The sequence below is a fragment of the Martes martes genome (assembly GCF_963455335.1).
Source record: "Martes martes genome assembly, chromosome: 17".
In the NCBI taxonomy this organism is placed as follows: domain Eukaryota; kingdom Metazoa; phylum Chordata; class Mammalia; order Carnivora; family Mustelidae; genus Martes; species Martes martes.
In genome coordinates, this window is record NC_137905.1 from 10,492,097 (window position 1) to 10,520,007 (window position 27,911).

The following is a 27,911-nucleotide window of genomic DNA, read 5'->3' on the forward strand; positions in this document are numbered from 1 at the left end:
TTTTCATTTTTTTCAGCCTATTTCACGGGTCTGGTTTTCATACCTCACAACATTTTACAGCTCCGTATTTTCCCAAGAAAGAAATAGATTACCTAATTTAATAGCTCTGCTGGTAAAGTGCGCGAATGACACCCCTGGGATTTAAATTAAAACCTCTCTCATATCTGTGGGGCTGAGCACTCTCATTATAATAGGGCATTGTTCGCGGGAATATTGTACTGTAATTTTAGAAATGCCTAATGAAAGAATCACCAGTGTGGTTCCATTTGGTGCCATTTTATCATTTCAACGAGAGTGAGGCTCCTCGGACACTGTTTACTTTAATTATGCCTCACAAATAAAACAAGAACATGAGCAGCCGCCCCCAGGCAACTGAATTAGTTGTTCTCTGTTCTTATTTCACTTCGTCGTAGGAAAACTGAGGGTTTTTTCCCCTCGCCCTCCATTTTAAATTACTGATTTCTTCTTTGCTTCAGTTGAAACATTTGGCCTGTTCACATCACTTCACCCAACCAGCTTCATTTTCTCACGTGAGAAGCAGGAGGACCTTTGATTTCACATTAATGCTGATTTTCCCAGAACATGTGTTGTTTCATAAAAGTGAACTCCTCCAGGCTGATTCATGGACTTACCCAGCTTTTCGGCTTCCAAAGGAATTAAAGGTTCCCTCGTTCTGGAATGACTGGTACCACACACACATGGCGCTTCTTTTTTCCCGTGTCTGGCGTAGGCATTTTTGTTTTTATTTATTTATTTATTCAGAGGGAGGGAGAGCAAGTGAGCCTGCCAGTGGGAGGAGGGGCAGGTAGAGAGGGAGAGCGTCTGAAGCAGGCTCCAAGCTCAGCACAGAGCCTCCCATGGGGCTCGAACTCACAACCCTGAGATCATGATCTGAGCTGAAACCAAGAGTCGGACGCTTAACCATCTGAGCCACCCAGGCAGCCCTGAGGTGAACATAATTTTTAATGGATAGAAGCTCCGTTTTCTCCTGAGCCCTATTATGCCTCAGGGACCTCGAAACATTTCCCAGTCTACCTAGAACAGGCGCCGGAGTTCCAGCCTGTTGTCCAATCCAGTTACCTGACGAATGAGTAACCAGGGCAGGCAGAGGGTCCCAGAGCAGCCATCTTTGCCAGGGTCCCCAAGCTCATAGTGGTAGAGTCAGACCAGGAGCCAACAGTTTTCATCCTTTGACATTCCTTCTGGTTCCCTGACTAGTCAATTATTACAGTCTAAAGGAGCCTGGTAGAATTTCTATAAAGTCTGTTCCAGAAAATTAATTGCAAAAATTAAAGTGAAAATGAAACATGCAAAGGCATTCTAGAACTTTCCTAAAACGCAAGTCTATTTGAGAAAAAAAATAACATGCCACTAGAGTCCTAGCTGTGGAATGATAATTGAGTTAAATCTCCAGCCCATTTTTCAACCAGTGATTTCCAGGCTCAGGTGGTTATCAAAATCACCAAGTGTGCTTTAAAAAAACACTGATTTCTGGATCCTCTTATCATATATTCTTATTAAGAAAGTCCAGAGGGACTCAGGAGTGAGTCCATCTGTCTGTCTGGCTGTCTGGTTCTGTTGATCAGCCAGCCAATACTGTAGCCATTTGTTGCCAGGACGTGATAAATTACGCAGAAGTAAAAATGAATATCCTTTATATTGGTCTCATATAAGGATAAAATCATATTCCCAGACATCTGTTTTCTGACTGTTTATATTTTTGTTTTTAATCTTGTTGCACCAAAGAATGTCATGGTAGAATTTTCTGTCAATTTATCCTAATACTCCTGTTTATAGCTGCAGAAAAAAGTACGTGTATTTGAGGATTTGATGGAAAAGTACAAATTCTTGCTAGTCATTAGAACCAGAAAGCATTTTAAAGTTATGATTGATTTGTGCTAACTCTGCCCTAGATTCAGCCCTGAATTTTTCTGAAGGATGTGTCTCATTTATTTTGTGACCTTTGTTTGTTTTTGTCATTTTGTTTTATTTTTTTCATGATGATCAATGTAGTCTTTAATGCCCATTCCCTATTACCCCCTTCCCTCTACCTACCTCCCCCCCGGTAATCATCAGTTTGTTCTCTAGAGTTAAGAGTCTGTTTCTTGGTTTGTCTCTCTCTTTTTTCCCCTATGATCATTTGTTTTATTTCTTACATTCCGCACATGAGTGAGATCATATTTCTCCGCATTTCTCTGACTCATTTCCTTTAGCACAATACCCCCTAGCTCGGTCCACATCACTGCAAATGGCAAGGTTTCATCCTTTCTGATGGCCGAGTAATATTCCATTGTATATATACACCTCCCCCCCTTTATCCACTCATCCACTGGTGGCCTCTGGACTGCTTCTGTACTTTCTCAGCTGTGAAATCTTTACAAGCATTATCTCAGTTGATCATCATATCTGCCCCCATTTTACAAGTTAGGAGGTTAAACAAAATTGCCTAAAGATAATTTTGGAAGAGGCGGAGAATATTTAAATCCAGATCAGCCTCTTTATAAAAGGCCAATTCCCTAACCATCGTGCCTGACTGTCTTCCTCTCCCCTGCCGCCCGCTGCTGCCTAACTCAGCTAAATGCAGGTGCAGTGGGGCAGGGTAAGGATCCTGGGGAGTTGAAGGTAGAGGGGCTTCGCTGTGCCCTGTCTCTTGCTGTCTATGTGATCTTCATTCGGCAAGTTTTATGAGGCTTCTCACCATCTTTCACCTCGTCTACAAAATGAAAGGGTGCTGTGGAGGTTCTGAGATCTCCGTGTTACGGTTTCTGAGTTGAAAAAGTAACCCATGTCGTCCTCTTTTGCTTTCTCGAAACTGAGGAGTCTAAGTGAAGATTATTTGTAAAATCGCAGACAGAATGTCTTAAACTAAGAAAAGTTTTAAATACGCTTTGTTAAGATGACCAGGAATAGTAAAGCCATCGTAGGGCCCTTTAAGGTTTTTCTAAGTGCTTTTCAGATAATGATTTAAGAAGTCTTCTGGGATTTGATGTAGCACAATGGCTGCTGAATGTTTAAGTAGTTGCTCCAGAGTGTTTTGAAATAGCAAAAAAATCTCGTTCTGGCGGCGTGACACTTCCCATTTCTGTTGAATCCATCTCAGCAAGCAGTTGCACGAGGATTTGATAAAATAGGTTGAAGCAAATCCAGGGGTGTTTTATAGCATTCTTGTGCTTCCTAAAGAGACAAGGAATTTTAATCACACAAATTTATTAACCTGGAGCCTTCTTTCATGTTACATGTTTGCATTGAGCTTTTGTATGAGATGATCCATAGTTGGGTTTTAGCCTTCGGAGAAAAGCACCAAAAAAAAGCAATTGCTTTGTGCCTGGAAGAAGCTGGATAAGCCGTTATTGCTCATTCTCAGTTTGGTTTATGCTCCTTTTTCCTTTAGATTGCTTTCTGGTTTTTGCAGTCTACCTACCAAGAGCTTAAAGAGCCGGCCGTTAGATCATAATTATTTATGTTCTACTGGGATTCCCTATTCTGGAAATCCATTTCCCATTGTGCTTGGCAGGAGAGGAATAGGCCACCTACAAAGTTAAAAAGTGATTACGCAGATGAAAACAAGGGAATTTCTGTTCACAGTTGAGGATCGACCAGAGTGAAATATACAATAGTCAGCCGGTAACCAGAACGTGGGCTCGGCGACTGGCAGAGCCGGATGGGAGGACGTGGCAGATGGGGCTTCCTGCTCTTTCATTTCAGTGCCCTGACCCTCTGCGTGGCAGCAGGTGGACAGCACCCTGGAGGAAGCTGGGGGTGTTTGGAAATGGGAGGGAAGCTGGGGAGTAGGTTGGGTCCACATTTGAAGAGCTTTGATACCAGTGTGGGTCGTGTGGATGTTCGTGTGTGTGGCACGCAGACACACGTCTGTCTACATTAATGAGGACATTCAGGTGCATTTATAAATTTCCCTAGCACAGGTAGCACGAGGAGTGTCAAGAATGCGCTTTCATCATTCTTTCAGGAAATTGCCAGAATGTAAAACCGGCATCAGAGATGGTGTATCTGTTTTCTCTAATATGCCAGTTCTGGTTGCTGAATAGTGGTAATGCCTCCCTAAGAGCTGTGTCGGGAAAAGAAGGAGCGGGTCCCTGATGGACGGGTTCTGCCTGCCACGGATACAAGAAAGGACACGGCACGTCGTGTCCTCCATTACTTCCTTTCCTGTAACAGACTGTGTACACTGCACGCCTTCTGACAATGGTCACCTTGATTGTCCCTCCTTACGTTATTGTTTGTGACTCATAGCCCGCTGTTTGCTTGCATTAAAGCCCTTTCATTTTATTTTTAGGCCGCAGTATGGTGGCAAGTTCTGTCCAGGTTCTAGCCGTATGTATCAGCTGTGCAATATTAACCCTTGTAATGAAAATAGCTTGGATTTCCGAGCCCAGCAGTGTGCAGAGTACAACAGCAAACCTTTCCGTGGATGGTTCTACCAGTGGAAACCCTACACCAAAGTGGAAGGTAATGTGGTCTCTGTACCTCCAACAAATAGGGCTCTGTGGGGACAGTAATGTGGACGAACACACAGGGAAATTGCTGCCTACATAAAAGAGTTTTGATGTTGACGTCATCCCCTAGACCCGTCCTGACCCAGTTTTTCCTTCACTTCCATAGGTTTTGTTTATTTTTCCATACCTTTTTTTTTCCACAAGACACCCCTTTTCCCCCACATCTGTAAGCCAAAGGGTTCATGTGTTTGGAATGTACTTAGGTTTCTAAACTTACCTTTGACATTCCGGCAATTAAGTCTCCCAGGGATGTTAATTGCAATTGGTATGAATTGTCCAGACCCAAAGCCCGTGAAACCATATATGCCCCATAGAGAAGCCATATTCACCAATTGACAAGTAGATGATTGCCCGCACGTAAGGCCTGTTTGCAGGGTATTACACACACACACACACACACACAGAGCCATGAATTTAAAAATATCTCCATACTGGGTTCCTAGTGCTTATTATTACTTACAGTTGTGACTTGTATTTTACCTTTTAAATTGAATTGTTTTTGTTTTACCGAAGTATCAGAGCATTTATTTTAGTTGCACTGGACACATTTAATGTGCTTCCTGTTAACTTTGCGGACAAAGCTGTCACCATTCTGGTTGTTTGCCTTCTATTATTTCCATTCCCTTGCTTTATCAAGACTCAGCCTTCCTCACTTGAAAAGGGATAAGTAGGAGCCTGTAGGGCACACGGGTAGAACGGGAAGACAGGGAAGGTAGTGGTAGTTTGTGGGAGATAAGACTGAGGGCCATCGCTGGGCAAAAAATCTCAAAATGAACCCATGTTGTCGATCACCATAGAGAAGCCAGTGGAGTTAGGGACATAACAAGGGGGATGATAGTGCCGCTCGGCCCAGGGCCAGCCCAGTGTGGTTCTGGGTCATCCGTGGGCGTCTGAAAGCACGAGAGGGACAAACAAGAAAATTCAGCAACCGCAGTGAGCAGTCTGTAAGTGTCTACTTATAGGTGCGTCTTTCTTCAAATAGAAACTCAGCCCTTTATTGTTACTTCCAGTGTTTCGAGTTGCACTAAGAGATAATATGTACAGTGTTTTTTTATGAGTTTCAAGCCATTTTTAAAAGTAATACTTCATGGTGTGCCTCTTTCTTGCTTGATGGAACAAACGTGTGCTTGCGAACTTAGCTTGTCTGTCATTTCTCTTGGACCTCAGTGATGAAGCTGGGAAGACGTGCATTTCAAAAAAAAAAATTCTCTAGTAGACTCATATGGAAATTTGCCAAGAAAAAGAGAGAAGAAACCAGGTACCTGCAAAAATCCAGAGGTAGTAACTAGAGAAGGATTTAGATTAATTGGAAATCACTTCAGAGGACAGACAGGGTTAGTTCAAGGGCTAAGACCTTCCCCGCCGTGGCACCTCCTCAGGGAGGCCTCCCTTGCTAGTTTGCCCAGAATAGCCTTCCTTCGAGTCATCCTCCCATTCCTAAACTGCTCTATTCTTCGTAGCTCTTATCCATGCATGAGTTTACATCCCACAGTCGTTATTCATTATCTTTCTCCCCATAAGAATTTATGTTCCACGGGATGAAGCCTTCATCCATTTTGAGCATGCTTGGGCCTCCAGCATCTGAGAACAGCCCTTGGCACGTATTTATAATTTTCAGAATGAATGAGTGAATAAATAAGCATCAGTTGTCCCTAATGGAGGTGTTTCCCATCTCTGAGTGGCCGGCTCTCCATCACTGGAGGTATTCTATCAGGAACCGTGCGGTGATCTAGGCGGGGCACTGCACAAACAGGTGCCCAGGGACAATTAGATAGAACACCTGCAGTTGCTCTCATTTCCAGCATTTGAAGATTTCTTGTCTCTTGGTAGAACACTCCCGTCATTCCGTGATTCTTACAGATGTGTGGCTCTTTCCCCCAGACCCTGCTGTCCGTCCTTTTCACTTCCCCTTCTGCTCCCTGCTTTGTTTTCTTGGCTGTCCCTTGGTCTTTCCCACATTCATCGAGTCTTTCATTCGAACACTGTGTTTACATAATGTGTTTTTTGTTAGCACCCTTTAAATAGGTTCTGTGTGCACGACACGAGACAGTGTAGCACATACATTTTGTAACATGTAAAATATCTTTTAATTTCAAAAGTTTTTCACTAATTTAATGGCAACCTGACTGAGTAGGGAGCATGCCTCTTCATTCAGTTGCTCAATGGATGTTTACTGAGCACTTCTCCCATGGGAGCCATTCTGCTAGATGCGGGGGGAACTACACCAAGGAGAAGAGACCCAGCCTGGGGAGCTCCCATCCTAGCATAGGACACAGAAAAATTAAGACCTTTTGTTTCTCCCTCTTATCCTTCTGATATGAACTTGGAATCGGGAAACACTGACCGTGACTTGAAGGTCTGGTGACATTCATGGAGGTTGGGAAGACGGAGGGAAGACCATTTGTAAATTAGACAGTCTTTGTCTTACAGTAGTGAGATTTTTTCCCCCATTTGAGTTTCTAATAGACCAGTTGATAAACTTGCCCTAGAGCCTCTGTGGGTAAAACTGAACTTTTTAGAACTTGTTCATTCCTGGGCATGACAGAGAAAAAGAAAGGGCATCGATAATGTCTTCCGTAACCTCTGATGCAAAAATTACACAGTGTTTAATAAAGCTATTAAAAGAGATTTCTAGGTAAAGGAGAAACTTTCACTCCATTTACCCACCTGCAGTTTGGATCACAATAATCTAACTACTTTCACATTTAAGTTTTGACTTTGTCGTTTATCGAGAGGTTTTATGAAGCACGGCCGTTTGCAAACTGTTTACACGCCCGTTGTACAAGTGTTGTCAGGGCTGTTGTGTGGTGTCACCCACGCACGGTCTCTTGGGAGAAATGTCATCTGGAGCTGCTGGCCAAGAAGAACACTTTGTATTTGGGAAATTGACATAACTCCTTTCTGATACAAGCGCTCTGTAGAAATGCTGCATTTTTTTCCTTTTTGCCTGTGATACCAGAAACTTCTCAGGGACTTTATGGTCAATAAAAGTTACATTTTTTAGCCTTTAGGTTTAGTTTATTTGGGTCCTCTTCCTTTTCATGATAGGATTATTCTGTGTATGTTTTATAAACATAAACCATATGGCCCTTTTTTTCCCCCAAAGTACCTAAAATTTTTTCTCTTAACTGCCTGAATAGATTCTGAAGTAATCCATGTCCCTAATCACAGTCAACAAATTATCACCTGTGGGCCAAATCTGGCTGGTTTTTGTTTGTTTAAAAATAAAGTTTTATTGGAACACGGAAACACTCCTTCCTTTACATACTGTCAAAGCAGACCATAAGCCCTGTGAAGTCTGAAATATTTGCTAACCAAGGAGAGTAGCTGTATAACCCACCAATTATGTGTATTGTGGCTATTACTAAGGGTTAGAAAAATACAATTTTTGTGTGTCAAAACAGTTTTATGTAAATTGCAAACAGGATTCCTGCTTTTAAAAGCACATATATGTGCATTTGTACATGCACACCCACACCCACATACAAAACTAGTAACATTTCCCATTTTAGTCATGATCGCTTTCTTTTTTTTTTTAATATTTTATTTATTTATAGTCATGATCGCTTTCTAAAGAAATTTAATTCATCCTTCTGGCCTTCATGTCATTGCCCTGTGATTTCCTCCTGATCATGTCCTGTCTTGATCTCTTTGCTTCTAGAGGCAGATCGATGTAAACTGTACTGCAAGGCGGAGAACTTCGAATTTTTTTTTGCGATGTCCGGCAAGGTGAAAGACGGAACTCCTTGCTCCCCAAACAAACAGGACGTTTGTATCGATGGGATTTGTGAAGTAAGAGGACCTTTGTTTTCCGGGCTGTGTCATCACGCTTGCGTTTCCTCCTGCCAAACGTGGACCGTGAGAAGTGGTACAAGAGATTCTGTGTCTGGAGAAAAGGCAGCTTAGGGAAAAAGGCCAGTGTTTGCAAACTGGCTGTGCGGACTATCTAACGTCCCCACTGTCGTTCTGCAGGACCCGGTCTGGCATTCTTAGCTCCGCTTCCCCCGTCTCCGCGAGTATGCAATGGAGAGGATGACATATTTTCTCCACACAGTAGTTGCAGCAATTAAGTAAGAATGTAAAGGAGAGGAGTCAGCTTCCATTGCACATTTGCTAAGTGTGTTCGCTGTGTGGTCAGTGACTTGGGGTTCCGGTTTTCCCGAAGAAGAGTCCCGGCAGCCTTCCGGTGTGCTCTGTAACTGCCCTAGTCCCGCATCTGGTAAAGGCAGAGGAGTGATTTGAACGCCCAGACTTGAGGCTCTGCTTTTAACCCTAAAGCTGTACTATTTTTCTAATGTTCTGAAGATAGAGCCCCCGGTATCTCTTGGTTATTCGCAGCCGTTGGCTTTTCTGATTTTTCTCACTTTGTTGTTGTTGTTATTTTATTTTATTTTTTTTTTGTCGCAGCCGGTGGGATGCGATCATGAACTTGGCTCTAAAGCAGTTCTGGATGCGTGCGGTGTTTGCAAAGGGGATAATTCGACTTGCACGTTTTACAAAGGCCTGTACCTCAATCAGCACGAGGCCGACGGTAAGAGATGCCTGTGGTTTCATCACTGTGGTTTTGCCACCGAGCAAGTTCCGGTCACGCTGGCCATGACCGAGCCGTTTCCCAGCTCCCCTGACACACTCAGGACAGTGGCTTCGACACCTCCCAAGAACGAGGGAGGATGGGTGGTTTCTCAGTGCGAGGAGTTCTGTCAACACACACAACTCTGAGATGTGTTGATCAAATGCCCTTTGCTTTGCCGTGTGTCTGATGTCCCACGGGCCTTTGGTAAACACGGAACAGATTTTGGTTCAAGATGTGAATCATGATCCCCACTCACGACATCAGATGACTATTTGAAGCAACGATCTAAACGAATCTTGAGTAAAATGAAACCTGGAGCCCTGTTGCCCAAGTATCACTACTGAGGTCATGGCGCTAAATTTCTTCCAAGTAGATTAAAGATAAAAAGGGTTCTTGAGTTTCGTGGCCTTGGTTCTGGAAGGAAGAAGTGTGTACCTCCTGTCCACACACACGTGCTTGGGAAAGGAGCACACACTTTCTCTCTGGTGTTCCTTCCTCCTGAAAAATGAAAAAAATTATTTATTTGTACTCCATAGAGTAGGAATGAATGTATGTTCACGATTCAACAACTCTGCTCTGTAAAAGTGGACATCGCTGTGTCTCTGCACATTTTCAGCCCCGTTTCTGCAGTGTGCATCATGGAAAACAGCACTGTTCTGTTCTTCCCGTTTAGCATATTATCCCGTCGTCACTGTCCCAGCGGGGGCCCGAAGCATCGAGGTCCAGGAGCTGCAGCTCTCTTCCAGTCACCTTGCGGTCAGAAGCCTGAGCCAGAAGTACTACCTCACGGGGGGCTGGAACATCGACTGGCCCGGAGAGTTCCCCTTTGCTGGGACCGTGTTTGAATACCAGCGGGCCTTCAACCACCCAGAGCGCCTGTATGCGCCAGGACCCACCAACGAGACGCTGGTCTTTGAAGTAAGCCCCTTCTGTTTGTTTAGTACTCGGCACCTCCTGCGACATTTACAGTGACGGCCCCACTTCGAGCTAGCTTGGAGAATGCCTCTCCCTTTAGCTCAGATTTGTTTCCTGATAAGCTAAGCTGCAAAGTGCAAAGAGAAAGAGACAGGATCCCCATTCTGGGGAAGACGGCAGGAGGCCAGTGGCTCTCAGAGAATGCACAGATTTTCAGACCTAGATGCCCGCCGCTCAGCGTCGCCCTTGACTGCCGTGAATGCTAAGGAATGCAGTAGGAATGCTTTTTAGGTAATTCCATATTGTCCGCGTCTGCCATTTGGATAGACCATTGGAGTTACTCAGTACACTGGTCACCTGGCCTGGGACCAGTAGAATGATAGAGTAGAAGGAACACTTGCTTGAATGCCAAGAAAGTTTTAATCAGAGCAAACTGCCTTCCTTGTGTGGGTTGGGTTGCTGTTTCCTTCGAGATAGGAGAAGAAAAATGAGTGGGTCCTAGTCCGCCAGTTGTCTCCTGCTGACTCTGCAGGACAAGTATCTCACGTTCATTTTCCTCGTCCGCGTCCGTGTCTCTGAGGTTGCATTTTCTGTGTGCAAAGTGGGGTCGATCGCTGCTCCCGGAGGCAGTCCCATTTGCTTCAGGTGGTGTGGGAGCCGCGCTCGCGAGGGCCGAGGTTACCAGACACTCCAGATCGTCTTCCTGTGTTTCAGTTTCTCACCTAGAAATTGGGAGAGAAAACTTGCCTCGTCGACTCGCTAGAAAATTAAGCAGTGAAGTGGGAGACTGGTGAAGAGGCTTCCTAACACACGGCTAGGGAAAAAGCAGAACTGAGCTGGAGTCCGAGTGTTTTCCATCTACGCGTATTTATTTATTTATTTTTAGAGAGAGAGTGAGCGTATGAAGGTGGGGGAGGGGCAGAGGGAGGGGGGAGAGTCTCAAGCAGACTCCATCTCGCGAGATCACGACCTGAGCTGAAATCAGGAGTCGGACGTTTCCCCTACTGAGCCACCCCGGCACCCCTCCCTCCATCTGCAAGTATGATGTCTACACTCCAGTCATGCCACTCTCTTCTCAAATAAAGGAAACTTTGGCTTAATTTAACTAGTAGTATTTAACGCACTGCCTTTAAACATTTACTAAGAAAACGAGTCGAAGACCATTGGGGGGAAAAACATGTTACTTTGTATGCTAAGTCAGATGTTGTATACCTAGTATGGTTAAGAGGACCGATCTTTTTTTTTTTTTTTTAAAGATTTTATTTATTTATTTGACAGACAGAGATCACAAGTAGGCAGAGAGAGAGGAGGAAGCAGGCTTCCCGCCGAGCGAAGAGCCCGATGCGGGGCTCGATCCCAGGACTCTGGGATCATGACCCGAGCCGAAGGCAGAGGCTTTAACCCACTGAGCCACCCAGGTGCCCCTTTTTTTTTTTTTTTTTTTAAGATTTTATTTATTTACTTGACAGAGCGAGCAAACACAAGTAGGCAGAGCAGCAGGCAGAGGCAGAGGGAGAAACAGGCTCCCCGCTGAGCAGGGAGCCCAAGGCAGCACTCGATCCCAAGACCCTGGGATTATGACCTGAGCCAAAGGCAGACACTGAGCCAAAGTGCCCAAGAGGACAGGTTCTTAACTAACTGTGTAACTTGAACAAGTTATCAGGTTAGGATTCTTTTTTTTTCTTTTTTCTTTTTTTATAAACATATAATGTATTATTAGCCCCAGGGGTACAGGTATGTGAATCGCCAGGTTTACACACTTCACAGCACTCACCATAGCACATACCTTCCCCAATGGCCATAACGTAACCATCCTCCCCCTGGCCCCCCTCAGTTTGTTTTGTGACATTAAGAGTCTCTTATGGTTTGTCTCCCTCCCGATCCCATCTTGTTTCATTTATTCTTTTCCTACCCCCCAAACCCCCCATATTGCCTCTCCACTTCCTCATATCAGGGAGATCATATGATAGTTACCTTTCTCCGATTGACTTATTTCACTCAGCATAATATCAGGTTAGGATTCTTAACATCCTTGTCCCTTCATGTCCATATTTGTAAAATAGGCAGACAATAGTAGCTAAGTGTTAGGGTTATTATAAGGTTAATTGAAGACAAGTTCAGCGCTTACGAAGTACTTGTCACATAACGGTATAACCATTCTCATCACTTTGCCTTCTGAACTTTTCACGTATGTATTTTTTAAAAGTCTAAATCTCAAGGAGGTGACTGGGTGGCTTAGTTGGTTAAGCATCTGACTCTTGATCTCAGCTCAGGTTTTGATCTCAGGGTCATGAGTTCAAGCCCCGCATTGGGCTCCATGCTGGGTGTAGAGCCTGCTGAAAATAAATAAATACATAAACAAACTGGTAAAAATCGAAACCTCGGACCATGGCTAGCAAACTCATGACTACCGGCCACATCCAGCTCCCACATCTGTGAGATACTGAAACAAAATGGATAGATGCTTTAATATCAGGTGATTTCAATAAAAATCTAGATTTGGACATCTCCTAACAACAGGGAACTTCTGGTCCCAGCAGCTACTTGAGTTCACAACGTTGGTTCTAGATGGTGACCATGGCTTAATTCATTTAAATTCCTATTATTTTGTCACTTGAGATATTAGGTCCTGTCACCTCTGTCTGTGTGATGGGACATCCCTCGGAGATCTCCCACCACTTACTTGAAGAGAAGCTGTAGTTAGAAAAAAGTCTCCCAATCCTCTCAACTCTTCCATTTCAGAGATGAGAGCAGGAACTCCAAATCAAACTGGACTAAAGGGGTCCTAGGATAGCTCAGTAGGTTGAGTCTGCCTTTGCCTCAGGTCATGATCTGTGGCTTCTGCTTCCTGCTCAGCAGGGAGTCCGCTTCTTCCTCTCTGCCTCCTCCCCTCTGCTCCTGCTCTGTTTCTCTCTCTCTCTCTCTCAAATAAATAAATAAAATCTTAAAAAAAAAAAAAAATACCTGAACTAAGGGTGGTTGGAAGCTCAGCAATGGATTGAGCCACTAGAATTACACTTTCATTAAATCTAACGCACAGAAATGGAATTCTGATTCAAGATTTCTGGATATTTTTTCAGAACTTTTTTTCCTAATGTTCTTTTTCTTTTCTATCAAGTATCTGAGCAGGAAACATCTCTTCCTTCTCTGCAGGAAGGTTGTATTTTCTTTCGAGAGGTGTATTTAGCTTGCAAGGTATTCGTTTTAGAGCAACAACGCTTCATTAGTTTTGCCAAGAGGCCTTTGATCCATCCATGAGCAAATGTACACAAACCAAAGTCTGTGGCTGCAAAAGGACCTAAGTCAGGAAGTGGGGTGAGATGCCCCTCACGGCGCCTGCCGCCGGCGATCAGAACAAAGTGCAAATCATTCCCGGAGAGAAAGACATGTTTTACTATTTCGTGACAAGCAACCATTTTTGGTCATTGTTTCTCTCTCCAGTCTTGTTCATAAACACAAAGCTTCTCGAGTAGGTTTTCACAATTCTGCCTGTAATTTAAGGTTTGCCATTAAACATATATTATCTGCAGGAAAACCACAACAAAGAATAAGACAAGAAATAAAGGAACAAGCAAAGCAGAATAACAGAGTTCCCTCTTGCTTTCATCTTTGGGACCTGAAATAATATCCCCTGGCATTGTCTGCAGTGATGAAATTAACCAGATAATTGACACATTGTCACTGAACATTGTACCAGCCTGGGGCTAAGAATTTTTGTTTATGCTTTGCTTAATTTAAACATAACTGCTTATCTCATTCATCCATATTATGTTGCCCTGACCCACAGTCTTTGGCATGTTTATCAGGTCCTTAATTTTTCCCGATGGAGCTATTTTTGAGAAAGGGAAGGAGGACCTCAATTGGTGATGGAGTTCTCCAAAATTGGCCAGGTCCGTCACCCATCTCCTTGCAAAGACAGACACCTCCTTGAAAATAGGTCAAAATATAAGGAGAAATACTGTCTAACTCTAAACAAAATTATAAAAATGTAAAGTCTCCCCTAGGTCCAACCACATATGTATTGTTTTAAATAATTCCTTACTATTATAGGGATAGAATAAGAACTATAATAATATCTATTAATACAGGGCCATAGTTTTGCCACAAAGGATTAAGGTCACATTTGCTAGCTATTGTTATACAGAATCTTGTTTTATGGACTCATTCTACTTACAGACGGAAAGAAAGCTTAAATTAATATCTTAGGAATGTGACCTGTCTGAAAATAATCTAGAGGGAAACTTGTATGATTAATTGGACATGCCTTGCTTGTATTTTTAAAGGAGTTATGGTTTCATTCAAAAGTTGCAACTATGTTAGCGGAAAAAAAGAAAATCAAATCTAGTAACCTAGTATTATGTCTATTTTATCTTTTAAAAGAATTTAGGTTAATGACTTTAATATTTAAATTATACTTTATTGCACTCAGGGGGACATCATCAAATTTCTGGTCGGTTTTTATCACATATTCATACCTTTCCAAACTCAGTAGAACACAGTGATTTTTTAAACTTAAAATCACAATAAGCAATAACTTACATTTTCCAAAATGAAACTATATATCTGTATCCAAGTAATCCATGACTATATTCTTTAAAGGAAGTTAAATAAAGTTCACGTGCCTTTCCGTACAGCTATGGATTGAACCAAAATGAATACTTTGGGAGCCAAAAATATGTTCACTCCAATATAAAAATGTTGAATGTGTTTTAACAGCCCTGTGGGATGTTGGAATCAAAGTGTGGGAACCTACCAAAATGAAAAATGCTATTCCATCCACAGAAAGCATAAGTCTATGAAAAAAAAGCACTTTCTCTTTTGGCCTCTTAAAATTACTGAATGTTTACTAGGTTCTTACTATAGTATAAAATTTAGCAAAAGGGTATGTTTGTCAAAATACGTGGGGATGGCACTGGGGGGGAGGGGTGGATAATGTTTCTCTCCTTCATATGTATCAATCAGATCTTCCCGGTATCTTAGCTAGCTCCCATCTTCAACCACCCTGGTGTGTGTTGAGCTAGATATCTACCTTCAGAGCAGTTTTCCTCTCTTCACTTCCATGTCTGATAAAAGGAAAATTAAGCCAACATTCATTGGGTGCCCATTATATGCCCAGTCCTGTCTGGGGCATTGAAGACGCACAAACGGTTATGACATAAACTAGGTTGCCAAAGCATTGTGGTCTATAACGAGTGAGTGTTGATGTGGATCCCATTCGTGTTGGAAGCAACGTGGGTTAGAACAGGGATATATAAAAATGGTGGTTTCTGCTATCCCCCTATGTTGCTGTGCGTGAGTCAGTTAAACTCCCTGGGTCCCAGTCTTCTTCTTTGAGAAATGAGGCTGGGCTCATGTCTTCCACTACATCCTAGGGCAGTGTCCTGAAATGCTTTTATAGCACCCCAAGCCCCATAAAAGCAGAAAGAAGACTTGCTCCTCTTTGTGGCCTCCCAAACTGGCACAATTATCTGGGACATTGTAGATGCCCCCACCCACCCCCCGCAAAACGTTTACTGAATGAATGGCATCCAGTGATAAAATATATTCATTCATTGAAAGAATAGAACCTTCTTTCCAACTTGAGAAGTCATCCACGCAGGTGAGGAAGAAAACACGTGACCGGATGGTGGCTGCGTTTGGGAAGGGGGAAGCAGAGCATAATGAATGAACTTGTTGAATCATTACGTTATACGCTTGAAACAAATATAACATCATGTGCCAGCTATACTCAAATAATAATAATATCAATAAAGCAAACGAGAGGAGAACTTCTGACCAAAGTCAGGAGGGATAGGCCGAGAGGCCAGCCTTCTCCTTCAGCCCCTTCCAGCCCCTGCTGTCCCAAACCACGGTCGCAATCCGAAGTTCTCTGAAGAGATCCGAGCTTCTGCAGTTCGCGTTTTAAAAACCACTGGATTTCATCATCTCTTAAGACTAGTCTTAAAACTACAGTTTCAAGTTAAGTAAAGTGAATAGCACTTAAAGGATTGAAATTTGATCTCCTAAATTATATTTGAGGAATCAGTAGGTTTCCTAAAATGCTGGCCTTTCCCAGAGTGGATGATGTGCATGTTAAGAAGTTGCTGACCAGTTAGTTTACAGCAGATTTAGCTTAGTGTGGGACAGTAGCAACTTGCCCTCCCTGGGTGGTGGATTTACCAGATCTTTTCACTTTTTTTTTTTTTTTTTCTGGGCATAGCCTAGTGCAAGGCAAGGGTAATGCAATCCTGGGAATAATTGACTGCTGTCAGTTAACCTCAAGAAATAAGCACATGGCCGGAGACCAGAAAGAAGTGTCTTCTGTGTCTGGTTCTTTTTACATGTCGAAACCTTCTAGAATGTCTTCATAGGGAAGCTCAGTTTAAACTAAATGGAAAACAGACCTTCAGTTCTATCACTGAGTCACCCAATTTAAAATGCAGTCTCTGTTACGTTCATTCTCCCTGGAACCTGGACTCCACATGTTCCAACGTTTGCAACAGGTGGATGTCAGTTTAAACAGAGCTGGCCCCATTGATTTCCTCGGTGGCCAAGGGAGACTCCTAAGGGTAATCAAGGATTTATGATTGTCTTAGGCCTTAAATTTTTAAGGCATTATTTAAGTCAATCAATCAAGTTTTTATTTTGAAGTACATTTATATATATACATGTAAATGTCTGGAAGAAAAGAAGCTAATTTTCAGGACCGTGTATTAAATTTATGCATTGCCCGGGAAAAAGTACTCATACACACACACACACACACACACACACACACACACACACACCAGCAAAAAAAAAAAAAAAATCAATATTGATTTGGCAATCATATGCTTTCTGAGATCACTACAGGGACAGATATTATAAACTAGATAATTTCCACATATTTCTTTTATTCACCCATATTCCCCACAACATAAGTCTGGCATAAAATCTGAAGACTTCCTCATTGAACGAGTGTGCTCATTACTCTTTCAAAGGATTGAAAAGTCAGCTTGTGTGCTGAGTCTTTTGGACATTATGTATGGACTGCACCAATTTGGGTTTATTTTATTGGCTTTGGGAACACAAGGAAAGCTTCTTTACCCCCATGTAGCTAGTTTGGGTGTGTGAGTGTGTGTGTGTATGTGTGTGTTGTGTAAGGAATTTTTTTTTTTTTTAATTTATTTGACAGGGAGAGACACGGTGAGAGAGGGAACACAAGCAGAGGGGAGTGGGAGAGGGAGAAGCAGGCTTCCTGCTGAGCAGGGAGCCTGATGTGGGGCTCGATCCCAGGACCCTGGGTTCATGACCAGAGTGGAGGGCAGACGCTTAATGACTGAGCTACCCAGGCACCCCAGGAATTACATTTTGAACAATTTCACAGAAATGTGAAAACAGAACATCAGAGTTGAAATTCACACATGCTTTTGTTGAAAAATAGTCACTTATGGGGCGCCTGGATGGCTTAGTGGGTTAAAGCCTCTGCCTTCAGCTCAAGTCATGATCCTAGTGTCCTGGGATCGAGCCCCACATCAGGCTCTCTGCTCAGCGGGGAGCCTGCTTCCCCCTCTCTCTGCCTGCCTCTCTGCCTACTTGTGATCTCTCTCTCACTCTCTCTGTCAAATAAATAAAATCTAAAAAAAGAAAAAAAAAGAAGGAAAAATAGTCACTTAATCTGAGGTACACAGATGTCAGGCTTTTTGAGGATAGGTGGAAACTTACTACTTTTTCCAAGCTGAGATTGAGATAGAGGTCATGTAAGGTCACAGACTCTGTACTTTGTCCAAGCACTGAGCAAAAGGTCTATTTAACATAAGTTATAAAAGACCTTGGTCATAAGAATTCAAAACGCAAAAAATTGGGGCGCCTGGGTGGCTCAGTCCGTTAGGTGTCCGACTCTTGGTTTCAGCTCAGGTCATGATCTCAGGGTCTTGGCATCGAGCCCTGAAGTGGGCTCCGAGGTCAGCGTGGAGCCCGCCCGAGATTCTCTCCAACCTTCCTCTGCCCCCCACCCCCGCACGGCTCACACACACTTGCACACTCTCTCCCTCTCCCGCCAAACAAACAAATGAATTTTTAAAAAAACACACACACAATATTTTCATGATAAGGTGTCCCCTTAGAGATGACACATCTTTTAGAAGTGACTGAAAGTTAGCTTTTTTGCTGGTTGATGTATCCTCTCTCCCCTCCCCCTTCTTCCTCCTCTCCCTTCCGGCTTTTCTTCGACTTCCTGTCTCCCTCATGTTCTCTCTCCATCTCTCTGTTTCTCTGTCTCTCTCCCTGTCTCTCTCGCATACACACACAACAACCCAGTCATACTCGGCGTCAGACCTCCGCGCCATGGGAGGGAAGGGGAGGAAACTCATGGTGAGTGTGTCATTACACAGTCGCCTCATCTCTGCGCCACGAACAGGATTCAGGATGACATGATCACACGGGTTGCGCTCTGGAGACTGAACAAGGATCCCCTGTGTTTTGACGGCGTTCGTTCCTTTCTGAAAATTCTTAAGCATAGAAGCTCTCTTGCCTGTTGAGGACTTTCTTCCTCCGTGGAAAGCAGCACAAGGGATGTTGAACTCGTGGGAAGCCCGTTGCGTTTAAGAGCGTGACAGGGGAGAGTCCTGCCGCCGACAGCGACAGCGGCCTTAGTGAGGCCAGCGAGGGAGAAATCGGTGAGCCGCAGGCCAGTTTCAAGGCAGAAAAAGACATCTCAGGAAAATCGCTATAATCCACAGCTTCTTCTGTGCTGCGGCCGACGGGGATGGCGGGGCAGCCGGGAGCAGGTGGACGGGCGTGGTGATGGGCGAGACCAACGGAGTGTGACCTTGTCATCCGGCTCCTGCCTTGTGCCCCTGCCGTCTGAATTCTCCACCACCACCCCCACCCCCGGGGCTAGCGGCCGGTGTGAGTAAAGATGGGCCTCAAGATAAAAACAGCGTAAGGGAGAGGAGAGGAGCCAAGGAGCATGGACTTGAGGGAAGACACAAAACCCAAAAGCGGCAAAGACCTAATGGAGAATTAATTCGGAACAGATGAGAGAAACCTCAGGCTCCTGAGGACGATTCCGAAGGGCTGTCCTGATGCCACCTCATTTGTCTAGAGGCTACCATCGGCCGTTTGAAGTGTGGCTCCCCCCCGCCCCTTAATTCCTGGCAAATACTTGTGTGACGGGTCGGAGGACACTATTTATTTCTCTTCGTTCAACTCCGAGGAATGCAGGCGGGTGGAATGAGACCTGTTGTCGAGGCTCGGGGTCGAAGCTGCCTCATAGATGCGTTTCCCAGTCCCTGGTAGAGCTTTTGTGCTGCTGCTGTCGTCCAAGCCGAACCCCCCACCCCAACCCGCCACCGTAGCCCGGCTCATCCCCAGTGGGGTCCTTCCAGCCTGGAACAAAACAAGGCAGAGACAACAGGCGGTGCTGTGACATCACAGGGGCTTCCGGAAATCACGGCCCCTTACAAAACCAGGACTCCACACCACAGAGCTGTCCCTTCCCCAAGCGTTGCTCAACATGGAAGGTCCCGCGCGAGTCACAGTTCATCCGGAAGGGCCAGTCTACAAAGCCTACCTATTTCCGCTGTCACAACTGCAGGTTCATAAAACATCCAAATAAACCCAGGGGAAGATGGATTGAGGAGATTAAAAGTCGCGTGTGCTTAAACCAGACCGGAGCACGGTCAAGAAATCCAAGTTCCAGGTTTGAACCCAAAGCGCGATGCAAACGTTCTAGCACGCTGTTGAAGCCCAGGGACAGAATACTTCCCAGGGCTCCCACGGTTTTTAGAATTTTGAAATGTGGTCCTAGACGTCGTGTTTCGGAGTTGGAGAAAGAGTGTGGTAAGAGATAAGGCGTCAAGTTTTGGAGTCAGACCTTATCAGAGACTTGAGTCCCATGGTTGCAGTTTAGTTGCTAGTGGCCCTGAAACGAGACGAGGCATGTACAGTCCTTTGGTGTGCAAGAACCACACTAAGCATCGCTCTTATTTCAGAACCATCAAATGCATTATTGAGGACAAGAAACAAGCTTTCTGGCTTGCGTTAATTAAAAGGCCAGCCCTTAAAGCCTATCTATAAGTCTCTGATTTACTTGGGAGAATTAGGACTTTTTTTTTTTAAGGCCTTAAATGAAGGATGTCTGGGTGGCTCAGTGGGTTGAGCCTCAGGCTCTTAATTTCTGCTCGGTCCTGAGATCAAGCCCCACCTGGGGCTCCATGTTCAGCATGGAGTCGGCTTGGGATCCTCTCCCTCTGCCCTCACCGTCTCTCCCCCCTCCCAGCAAATTAATTAATTAAATAATCTTTAAAAAATAAAAATTAAAAAAATAAAAGGCCTTACATGAAAAACAAATACAAAACGGATTAAAGGCATTTACAGTTTTAACATTATAAATGAAAAGCGGGAGCAAAAGCAAGCAAGCTGCTTATCCAAGATGACTCAGTGGGTCCTTTGTTTTAACGTTGTGTGCCCTAAGCAGACACTGAACCCCCCCCCCTTCAGAGGGCAGTTGGTAGAGTCCAGTCCGGCTGTGGTTTTCCAAGTTAAGAAGCTGTAAATTTTATAACTCTGCACCCTGCGGTCAGAGCTGCTGAATGTTGTGTCTGAAGTCAGGTGGTTCGTGTGTTAGAGGTGGACATTAAACAGTTCTACTGAGGACCTGGAAGTAGTTACGGAGGTGGCTTGCCAGCTGTAAATTAGAGACCCAGTGCCAGTTGGCTGGAAAATTCTCTGGACTAAGTCCAGTTAAGTAGACTGAATTGCTGGCGGTCTCTGTAAATGTGTGCGTTCACCAGCTCGCCCTGCAGGCTGACACGCGGCGTGGGGGGGCTCCGAACAGAACTGTGACCTTGTGCCGTGGGCGGGGGTGGGGTGGAGTTCCCGGGACCTGGAGGGCGGCTGTGTTCTCCGCTAGTGCCGAGAGCAGTTTCTGACTGCTTTCAACAAGGTCACTGAAAATGCTTTAAAATAGATGTGAGTGGCAGGAACGGTCGTGGTCCTCAGGTGGAGTCTCAGCTGTGTGGCTGGTACCCATCCAGCTCTGGTGGGACAGTCTGTGATCAAAGGCACGGCCATAGTCACACTGAGGTCCTTAGGGGCAGGCTCTCCTGACCAGAGGCTATGATCTCCGGATAGGAACGGCCGGTGACATCAGTGTTAGACCACAGGGTCATTAAGAATTTGGACGATCTAAAATCATGTCTTGAAATGGGGGCAGGTGACCACCAGATGGTCCAGCAAAGCTGGGCTTGTGGACGTGGGACCAGCAGCATCCACAGAGCCTCATGGTCAGAAGGACTCTGTGTTCGGTTTAGTGCTCTGCTGTCACTAACCTGAAATTCTTAATTTTTTAAAGGACATTGTTTATTTATTTATTAGCGAGAGAACATGAGCAGGGAGAGTAGCAGAGAGAGAGAGAGAGAGAGAGAACAGACTCCCTTCCCAGCACAGGGCTTGATCCCAGGACCCCGGAATCATACCCTGAGCCGAAGGCAGATGCTTAACCAGCTGAGCCACCCAGGCGCCCCAGTATTTTTTTTTTTAAACAAGGGGCCTTGTGTTTTCACTTTGCATCAGGCCCCACGATTTATGCAGCCGTTCTTTAGGGTAGGATTGATTTTTTTTTTTAACAAAGTTCTGTTCTCAAGAACAGGGTGAAAGCATGACCAACAGAGATTCTATTAGCTGGGCAGATGACCTGTTTCCAGAGGATTAACTATTTACAAGCACCAAACTGTTAGAGACAAGATGATTGCTGTGTATTCTGCTCTTGGTCACTTCGTTCCTCGATACAGCATAAAGAAAAGGGCAGAGAATAACTTAATTATCCCTGAGAAGCAAACAATACGTTATAATTGGCAAATACTCATCTTTTATACACTTGGCCTTGATGTCTATTTGTTTAAATAATTACTGCCTTTCAGAGGCCTGTATGAGCTAATGTTAGACTCTTAAATCTGCTTTCTGCTGGTTTGTACAAATACTGTCTTTCAGCCTACATGATTGTGCACACGACTCTGCATGTGACTTTACAGCTATGTAGACATTACAGTCAAGCCTTAAGTCATTTCATTTTTTTTTTTTTTAAAGATTTTATTTATTCATTTGACAGACAGAAATCACAAGTAGGCAGAGAGGCAGGCAGAGAGAGAGAGGAGGAAGCAGGCTCCCCGCTGAGCAGAGAGCCCGATGTGGGGCTCGATCCCAGGACCCTGGGATCACGACCTGAACCGAAGGCAGAGGCTTTAACCCACTGAGCCATCCAGGCGCCCCGTCATTTCATTTTTTAAAGTGGAGAATCTTTTATTCATTTATGCACTCGCTGCATGCATTAATGTGTTCAGCAAACAAAATATAAATGATATGTCCTATATACCACATAATCTTGTGAATATTTATAGTAAGTTGTGTAAGTTATTTCTCTTCTTGCTTTGGTTGGCTGAGTAATCTTACTTGATAATATGAAATGGGTTAGTTGCCTTCTTAGAATCCAGTCTTCTGTTTGGTGCTGTTCTACAGAGAGCACAAGAATTTTACTCTTCAAATGAATACTTATTCTTCTTGATCTCTTCCGAAAACTAGAAAAGGAAGGAAAACTTCCAAATTCATTCTATGAGGCCAGCATTACCTTGTACCAAGACTAGATGAAGACCCCACTAAAAAAGAGAACTACAGGCCAGTATCTCTGATAGGTAGGCAGAAAAATCTTCAATGAAATACTAGCAAACAGAATCCAACAAAATATTTAAAAAATCAATCACCATGGTCAAGTGGGATTTATTCCCGGGTTGTAAGAATGGTTTAATTTTGGCAAATCAATCAACATGATACTTAACATTAATAAAAGAAAGTAGAAAACCATCTGATCATTTCAGTAGACACTGAGATGGCATTTGACAAAAGTACAACCATTCATGGTGAAAACCCTCCACGAAGTAGGTTTAGAGGGAACATGACTCAACATACTATCAACCATATATGAAAAACCCTCAGCTAATATCATCCTAAGGGAGGAAAAACTGAGAGCTTTTCCTCTATGGTCAGGATGAGACAGGGATGTTCTAGCCACAGCAATAACACAACAAGAAGAAATAAAAGGCACTCAGATCTGCAAGACAGAAGTAAAACTTTTGCTATTTGCAGATGACGTGATACTATATATAGAAAACCCTAAGACTCCCCTCAAAAAACTGCTAGAACTGATAGGTAAATTCAGTAAAGTCATGGGATACAGAATCAACATGCAGAAATCTGTTGCATTCCTATACTCCAGTAATGAAGCAATAGAAAGAGAAATGAAGGAATCCATTCCATTTATAATTGCACCAAAAATAGTAAGAGAGGGACTAAGCCTAACCAAAGAGGTATAAGATCTGTACCCTGAAAACTGTAAAATGCTGAGGAAAGAAATTGAAAGTGACAGAAAGAAGTAGAAAGACATTCCATGCTCATGGATTGGAAGAACAAATACTGTGTAAATGTCTATATTACTCAAAGCAACCCACACACTTAATGCAATCCCTATTTAAGTGCCCACAGCATTTTTCACAGAGCTAGAGTAAACAATCCTAAAATATGTATGGAATGTACGTATTTGTATGGAAGGACCCTGAATAGCCAAAGCAATCTTGAGAAAAGCAAAGCTGGAAGCATCACAGTCCTGGACGTCCAAGTTCTATTACAAAACTATAGCGGACAAAACAGTGTGGTACTGGCACATAAATAGACACATAGGTGAATGGAGCAGAGCAGAAAACCCAGAAACGATTCCACAATTATATGGTAAATTAATCTTTGACAAAGCAAGAAAGAATATCCAAGGGGGAAAAGACCGTCTCTTCAACAAATGGTGCTGGGAAAACTGGACAGCCGCATGCAAAAGAATGAAACTGGACCACTTTTCTTACATCAGACATGAAAATAAATTCAAACTGGATTAAAAACCTAAATGTGAGACCTGAAGTCATAAAAATCCTGCAAGAGAACATAGGCAATAACTTCTTTGATATTGGCCATAGCCACATCTTTCTGGGTATGTCTACTGAAGCAAGGGAAACCAAAGCAGAAGAAGAAAAAACAAAAAAAAAACTATTGGGATGACATCAAAATAAAAAATTCTGCACCGTGAGGAAAACTCAAAACTAAAGGCAACCTAGTGAATGGGAGACGTTTGCAAAGACATATCCAATAAAGGGTTAGTATCTAAAATATATTTTAAAAAATCATAGAATTCAACCCCCTAAAACCAAATAATCCAATTAAAAAATGGACAGAAGACATGAACATTTTTCCAAAGAAAACATATAGATAGCGAATAGACACATGGAAAGGTGCTCATGTCACTGATCATGAAGGAAAGCCAGATCAAAACTACAATGAGGTATCACCTCACACCAATCAGAATGACTAAAACCAACAACACAAGAGACAGCATGTGTTGGCAAGGATGCGGAGAGAGGGGAATCCGTATGCGCTTTTGGTGGGATGCAAACTGGTGCAGCCACTCTGAAAAACAGTATGGAGGTTCCTCACAAAGTTAAAAATAGAACTACCCTATAATTCAGCAATTGCTCGATTATTTACACAAAGAACACAAAAATATTAATTCAAAGGATACATGCACCCCGATATTTACAGCAACATTATCTACAAGAGCCAAATTATGGAAACACCCCAAGTGTCTATCAGTTGATGAAGGGCTATATAAGAGGTATGTACATAGGATGGACTATTACTCATCCATAAAAAAGAATGAAATCTTGCCATTTGTAAGGACCTGGATAGAGCTAGAGGGTCTTATGCTAAGTGAAATAAGTCCATCAGAGAAAGACAAATACCGTATGATTTCACTCGTATGTAGAATTTAAGAAACAAAACAAATGAGCGAAGAGAGCGACAGAGAGAAAGAGGGGCAAACTCAGAAACAGAGTCTTACAGCGACAGTCACCAGAAGAGAGATGAGTGAGTGGGGGTCAAGGAGGTGATGGGGTTGAAGGAGGGCACCTGTCATGGTATGGAACTGCTGAATTACTATATTGTACACCTGAAACTAATATTATACTGTATGTTAACTAACTAGAATTTAAATTAAAAATTTTTTTAATTTAAAAAATTTTACCCTTCAGAAGATCCTTACATATATTTGTTTGAACTGTGAGGGAAGGTAGATGGGAAACCCAGTACAAAAGCTTTCCCCTTTGAGGGGAATAGAAATCCTCAAAGAAAACTTAAGTTCTCTTTGTTGTTCTGTGGCTTCTCGGCAGAAATCGTCACCAAGATACTTTATTAATTAAGTGATGGCGACAAAGCTCCTTTAGGGAGTCATGTGATCTGCCCTTCCCCCCCCCACCCCCCCAGATTTCACAGCAGATTTTGATTTTCCTTTGATTTGATTTGCAGGTTCGAAGGCGTTTTGGTTTTCATCCCTTTAGTAACTGTCAGCGAGTGATTTTTAGAGTACTAGAAGGGTGCAGCCTTATCTTCTCTCCTGGAGACTATGGCTTCTCCTCATCCCCAGAGTGCCGTGAGCATGGAAATCAGAAGAGTTGATGAGGGAAGCTTAGGCCAAGGAAGCCGCAGTGGTGACAGACAGAGTGAGACGGGGCCAGATTGGAGGTGCGCTGGACGCGGAGAGAACGCCATTTCCTGGTTGACGAGCCAGAGGGTGTGAGACCAAGGAGATCGGGTGCTTCCAACTTTTTACCTTAGCCTGAACGATCGGAAGGACCGGTTGCCATTACATGGGACTGAGAAGAACAGGGTACCGGGAGGACAGTCGCGTGTTCACTGTCGTATGTTGATGTGCCTTTTAAACATTCAAGCAGAGATGTGTGATTCAGGCTGAATGTGTGAATATGGACCTCAGAGGATGGGTTTCATCTCCAGCTCTGCTGCCCCACAGGGCGGCCACTCTCCACACATGGTTACTTAAGTTTAGATTTAAATTAAATGCAAAGGTTTGCTTAGTCATAGTAGTGTGCTGTGTTCAGAAACCGCGTGTGGCTTGTGGCTTGTGGCTACCGTATGGAGCAACACGGGATTCTAGTCCGCTCTCATCGCTGTAGAATGTTCTCTTGGAAAATACGGTGTGGAGTGATGGATTTGAGAGTGGGCAGCATGTGGACTGCACTTAAAATCAAAGCACTGGATGAAATCCCGTGAAGGCGTGTGTAGACATGAAGGAGAGGTCAAGAGGTTGGAGGTCTCTTTGATGATGCTGGTTAGGAGATAAGGAGGATTCTCCAAAGACGTGAGGAAGGAAGTTCTGTGGGGCAGGAGAAGAACTGAGAGAGCGGGCTTCGGGCGGCACACCAGGGAGGAAGTGATCGATTGTGTCCGGTAAGACGAGGCCCATCAACTCTTGGGTATGGCAAGGACGCCCTTGAGAGAGCGGTTTCAGTGATGTGCCAGGAGGATGGTGGATGAGGGAGAACAGATACGGAGACAGAGAGTAAAGACCACTCTCTGAGGGATTTTTGCTCTAAGGGGAATCAGTGAAATGAGATATGAGCTGGAGGGATGTGTGGAGATACGTCCCACATATGGGGAGATTTTTTAAAGATGAGAGAGAGAGTAGCATGCTTGGATGCTGATGGGAAATGTCTAGGAGGGAAATTTCTGTGAAGCTCAAGAAACGGGGGCTCTCGTTGTGGTGTTCTGAGGTGGGTGAGGGCACGTGGATCCGGAGCCTGGTGGAGAACCCGGCCTTAAACAGGGGCTGGGGTCAGGCGTCGTGGGTGAGAGTAGGAGGGCTGACGTGTATGGGTGCGGGTGCAGAAAGAGGTCATGGGGGAGATTGTGGAAATTCTCTTCTTGTTGGCAGCACTGATAATTCTCCATGGCTAGCCGTACTGGAGGCTGAGGGACACTTGATATCTTGACGGGCTTTGTTTAATAGTAATGACACTTTCATGTGCCTAAATTTGTTTTCCCTAAGCGCATCCTGCTGTTCACAGCAACATTTTAAAATGTTTTTTTTTTAATTATTATGTTATGTTAGTCACCGTACAGTACATTAGTGTTTGATCTAGTGTTCCATGATTCATTGTTTGCGGATAACTCCCAGTGCTCCATGCACTACGTGCCCTCGTTAATACCCGCGACCAGGCTCGCCCATCCCCCCACCCCCCTCCCCTCTAAAACCCTCAGTTTGTTTCCCGCAGCCCATAGTCTCTCATGGTTCGTCTCCCCCTCTGATTCCCCCCCCTTCATTTTTCCCTTCCTTCTCCTGATGTCCTCCATGTTATTCCTTATGTCCCACATGTAAGTGAAACCATATGATAACTGTCTTTCTCTCCTTGACTTACTTCACTCAGCATAATCTCCTCCAGTCCCGTCCGTGTTGATGCAAATGTTGGGTATCCATCCTTTCTGATGGCTGCGGAATATTCCATCGTGTCTATGGACCACATCTTTATGCGTTTGTCTGGTGAAGGGCATCTCGGCTCCTTCCGCAGTTTGGCTACTGTGGGCATTTACAGTGAAACCACAGTCCATGTATGGCTTAGGTTCTAGATTCTGTCTAAAAGCTGAAAGTAGAATATATTTTTCCTGCCCACTGGAAGTGTATTAAGCCCCTGTCAAATCACCAGAGCGTCAGTCTTTCACACTCAAAAGGCAAGAACTACTATTTTCAATTCTTCTCACATTTCCACTGGGGACCCCTTTCCCCTTGTGGTAGTCAGAGTCAGGGTCTAGTTTGAGTGGCAGAGAATGGGGTAGTCTTAGGAAGTAGAGATAAATGAGTGGATTTCTCTATCATGCTTCACACTTGAACATGCCTCCCTTCCCCGCGTGTGTGATACAGCTCCGCGTGTTGTAAAATCATCCTGCCTTGTGAGCCTGATAGCTCACTCCAACCCCTCACTACCACTCCACTTCCCCAGAGTTTTATGGCCACATGTAGGGAGGCGCCCTGTTTTACTCTCTCCCTATGAGATCTCTGTACGAAG

General features: G+C 44.0%; 1 protein-coding gene across 2 annotated transcripts in view; it reads left to right on the forward strand.

Annotated features, from left to right (window-relative positions):
• The window catches only part of ADAMTS18 (ADAM metallopeptidase with thrombospondin type 1 motif 18), a gene marked incomplete at both ends in the record, with an annotated part of 134,134 nt that overhangs the window by 83,555 nt on the left and 22,668 nt on the right, over positions 1–27,911 (forward strand). For both annotated transcript variants that reach the window (XM_080828082.1, XM_080828083.1), the window contains 4 exons: positions 4,295–4,467; positions 8,176–8,306; positions 8,922–9,045; positions 9,761–10,005. In XM_080828082.1, the coding sequence (XP_080684208.1) occupies positions 4,295–4,467; positions 8,176–8,306; positions 8,922–9,045; positions 9,761–10,005 (673 nt within the window). The remainder of the gene's footprint in view (positions 1–4,294; positions 4,468–8,175; positions 8,307–8,921; positions 9,046–9,760; positions 10,006–27,911) is intronic.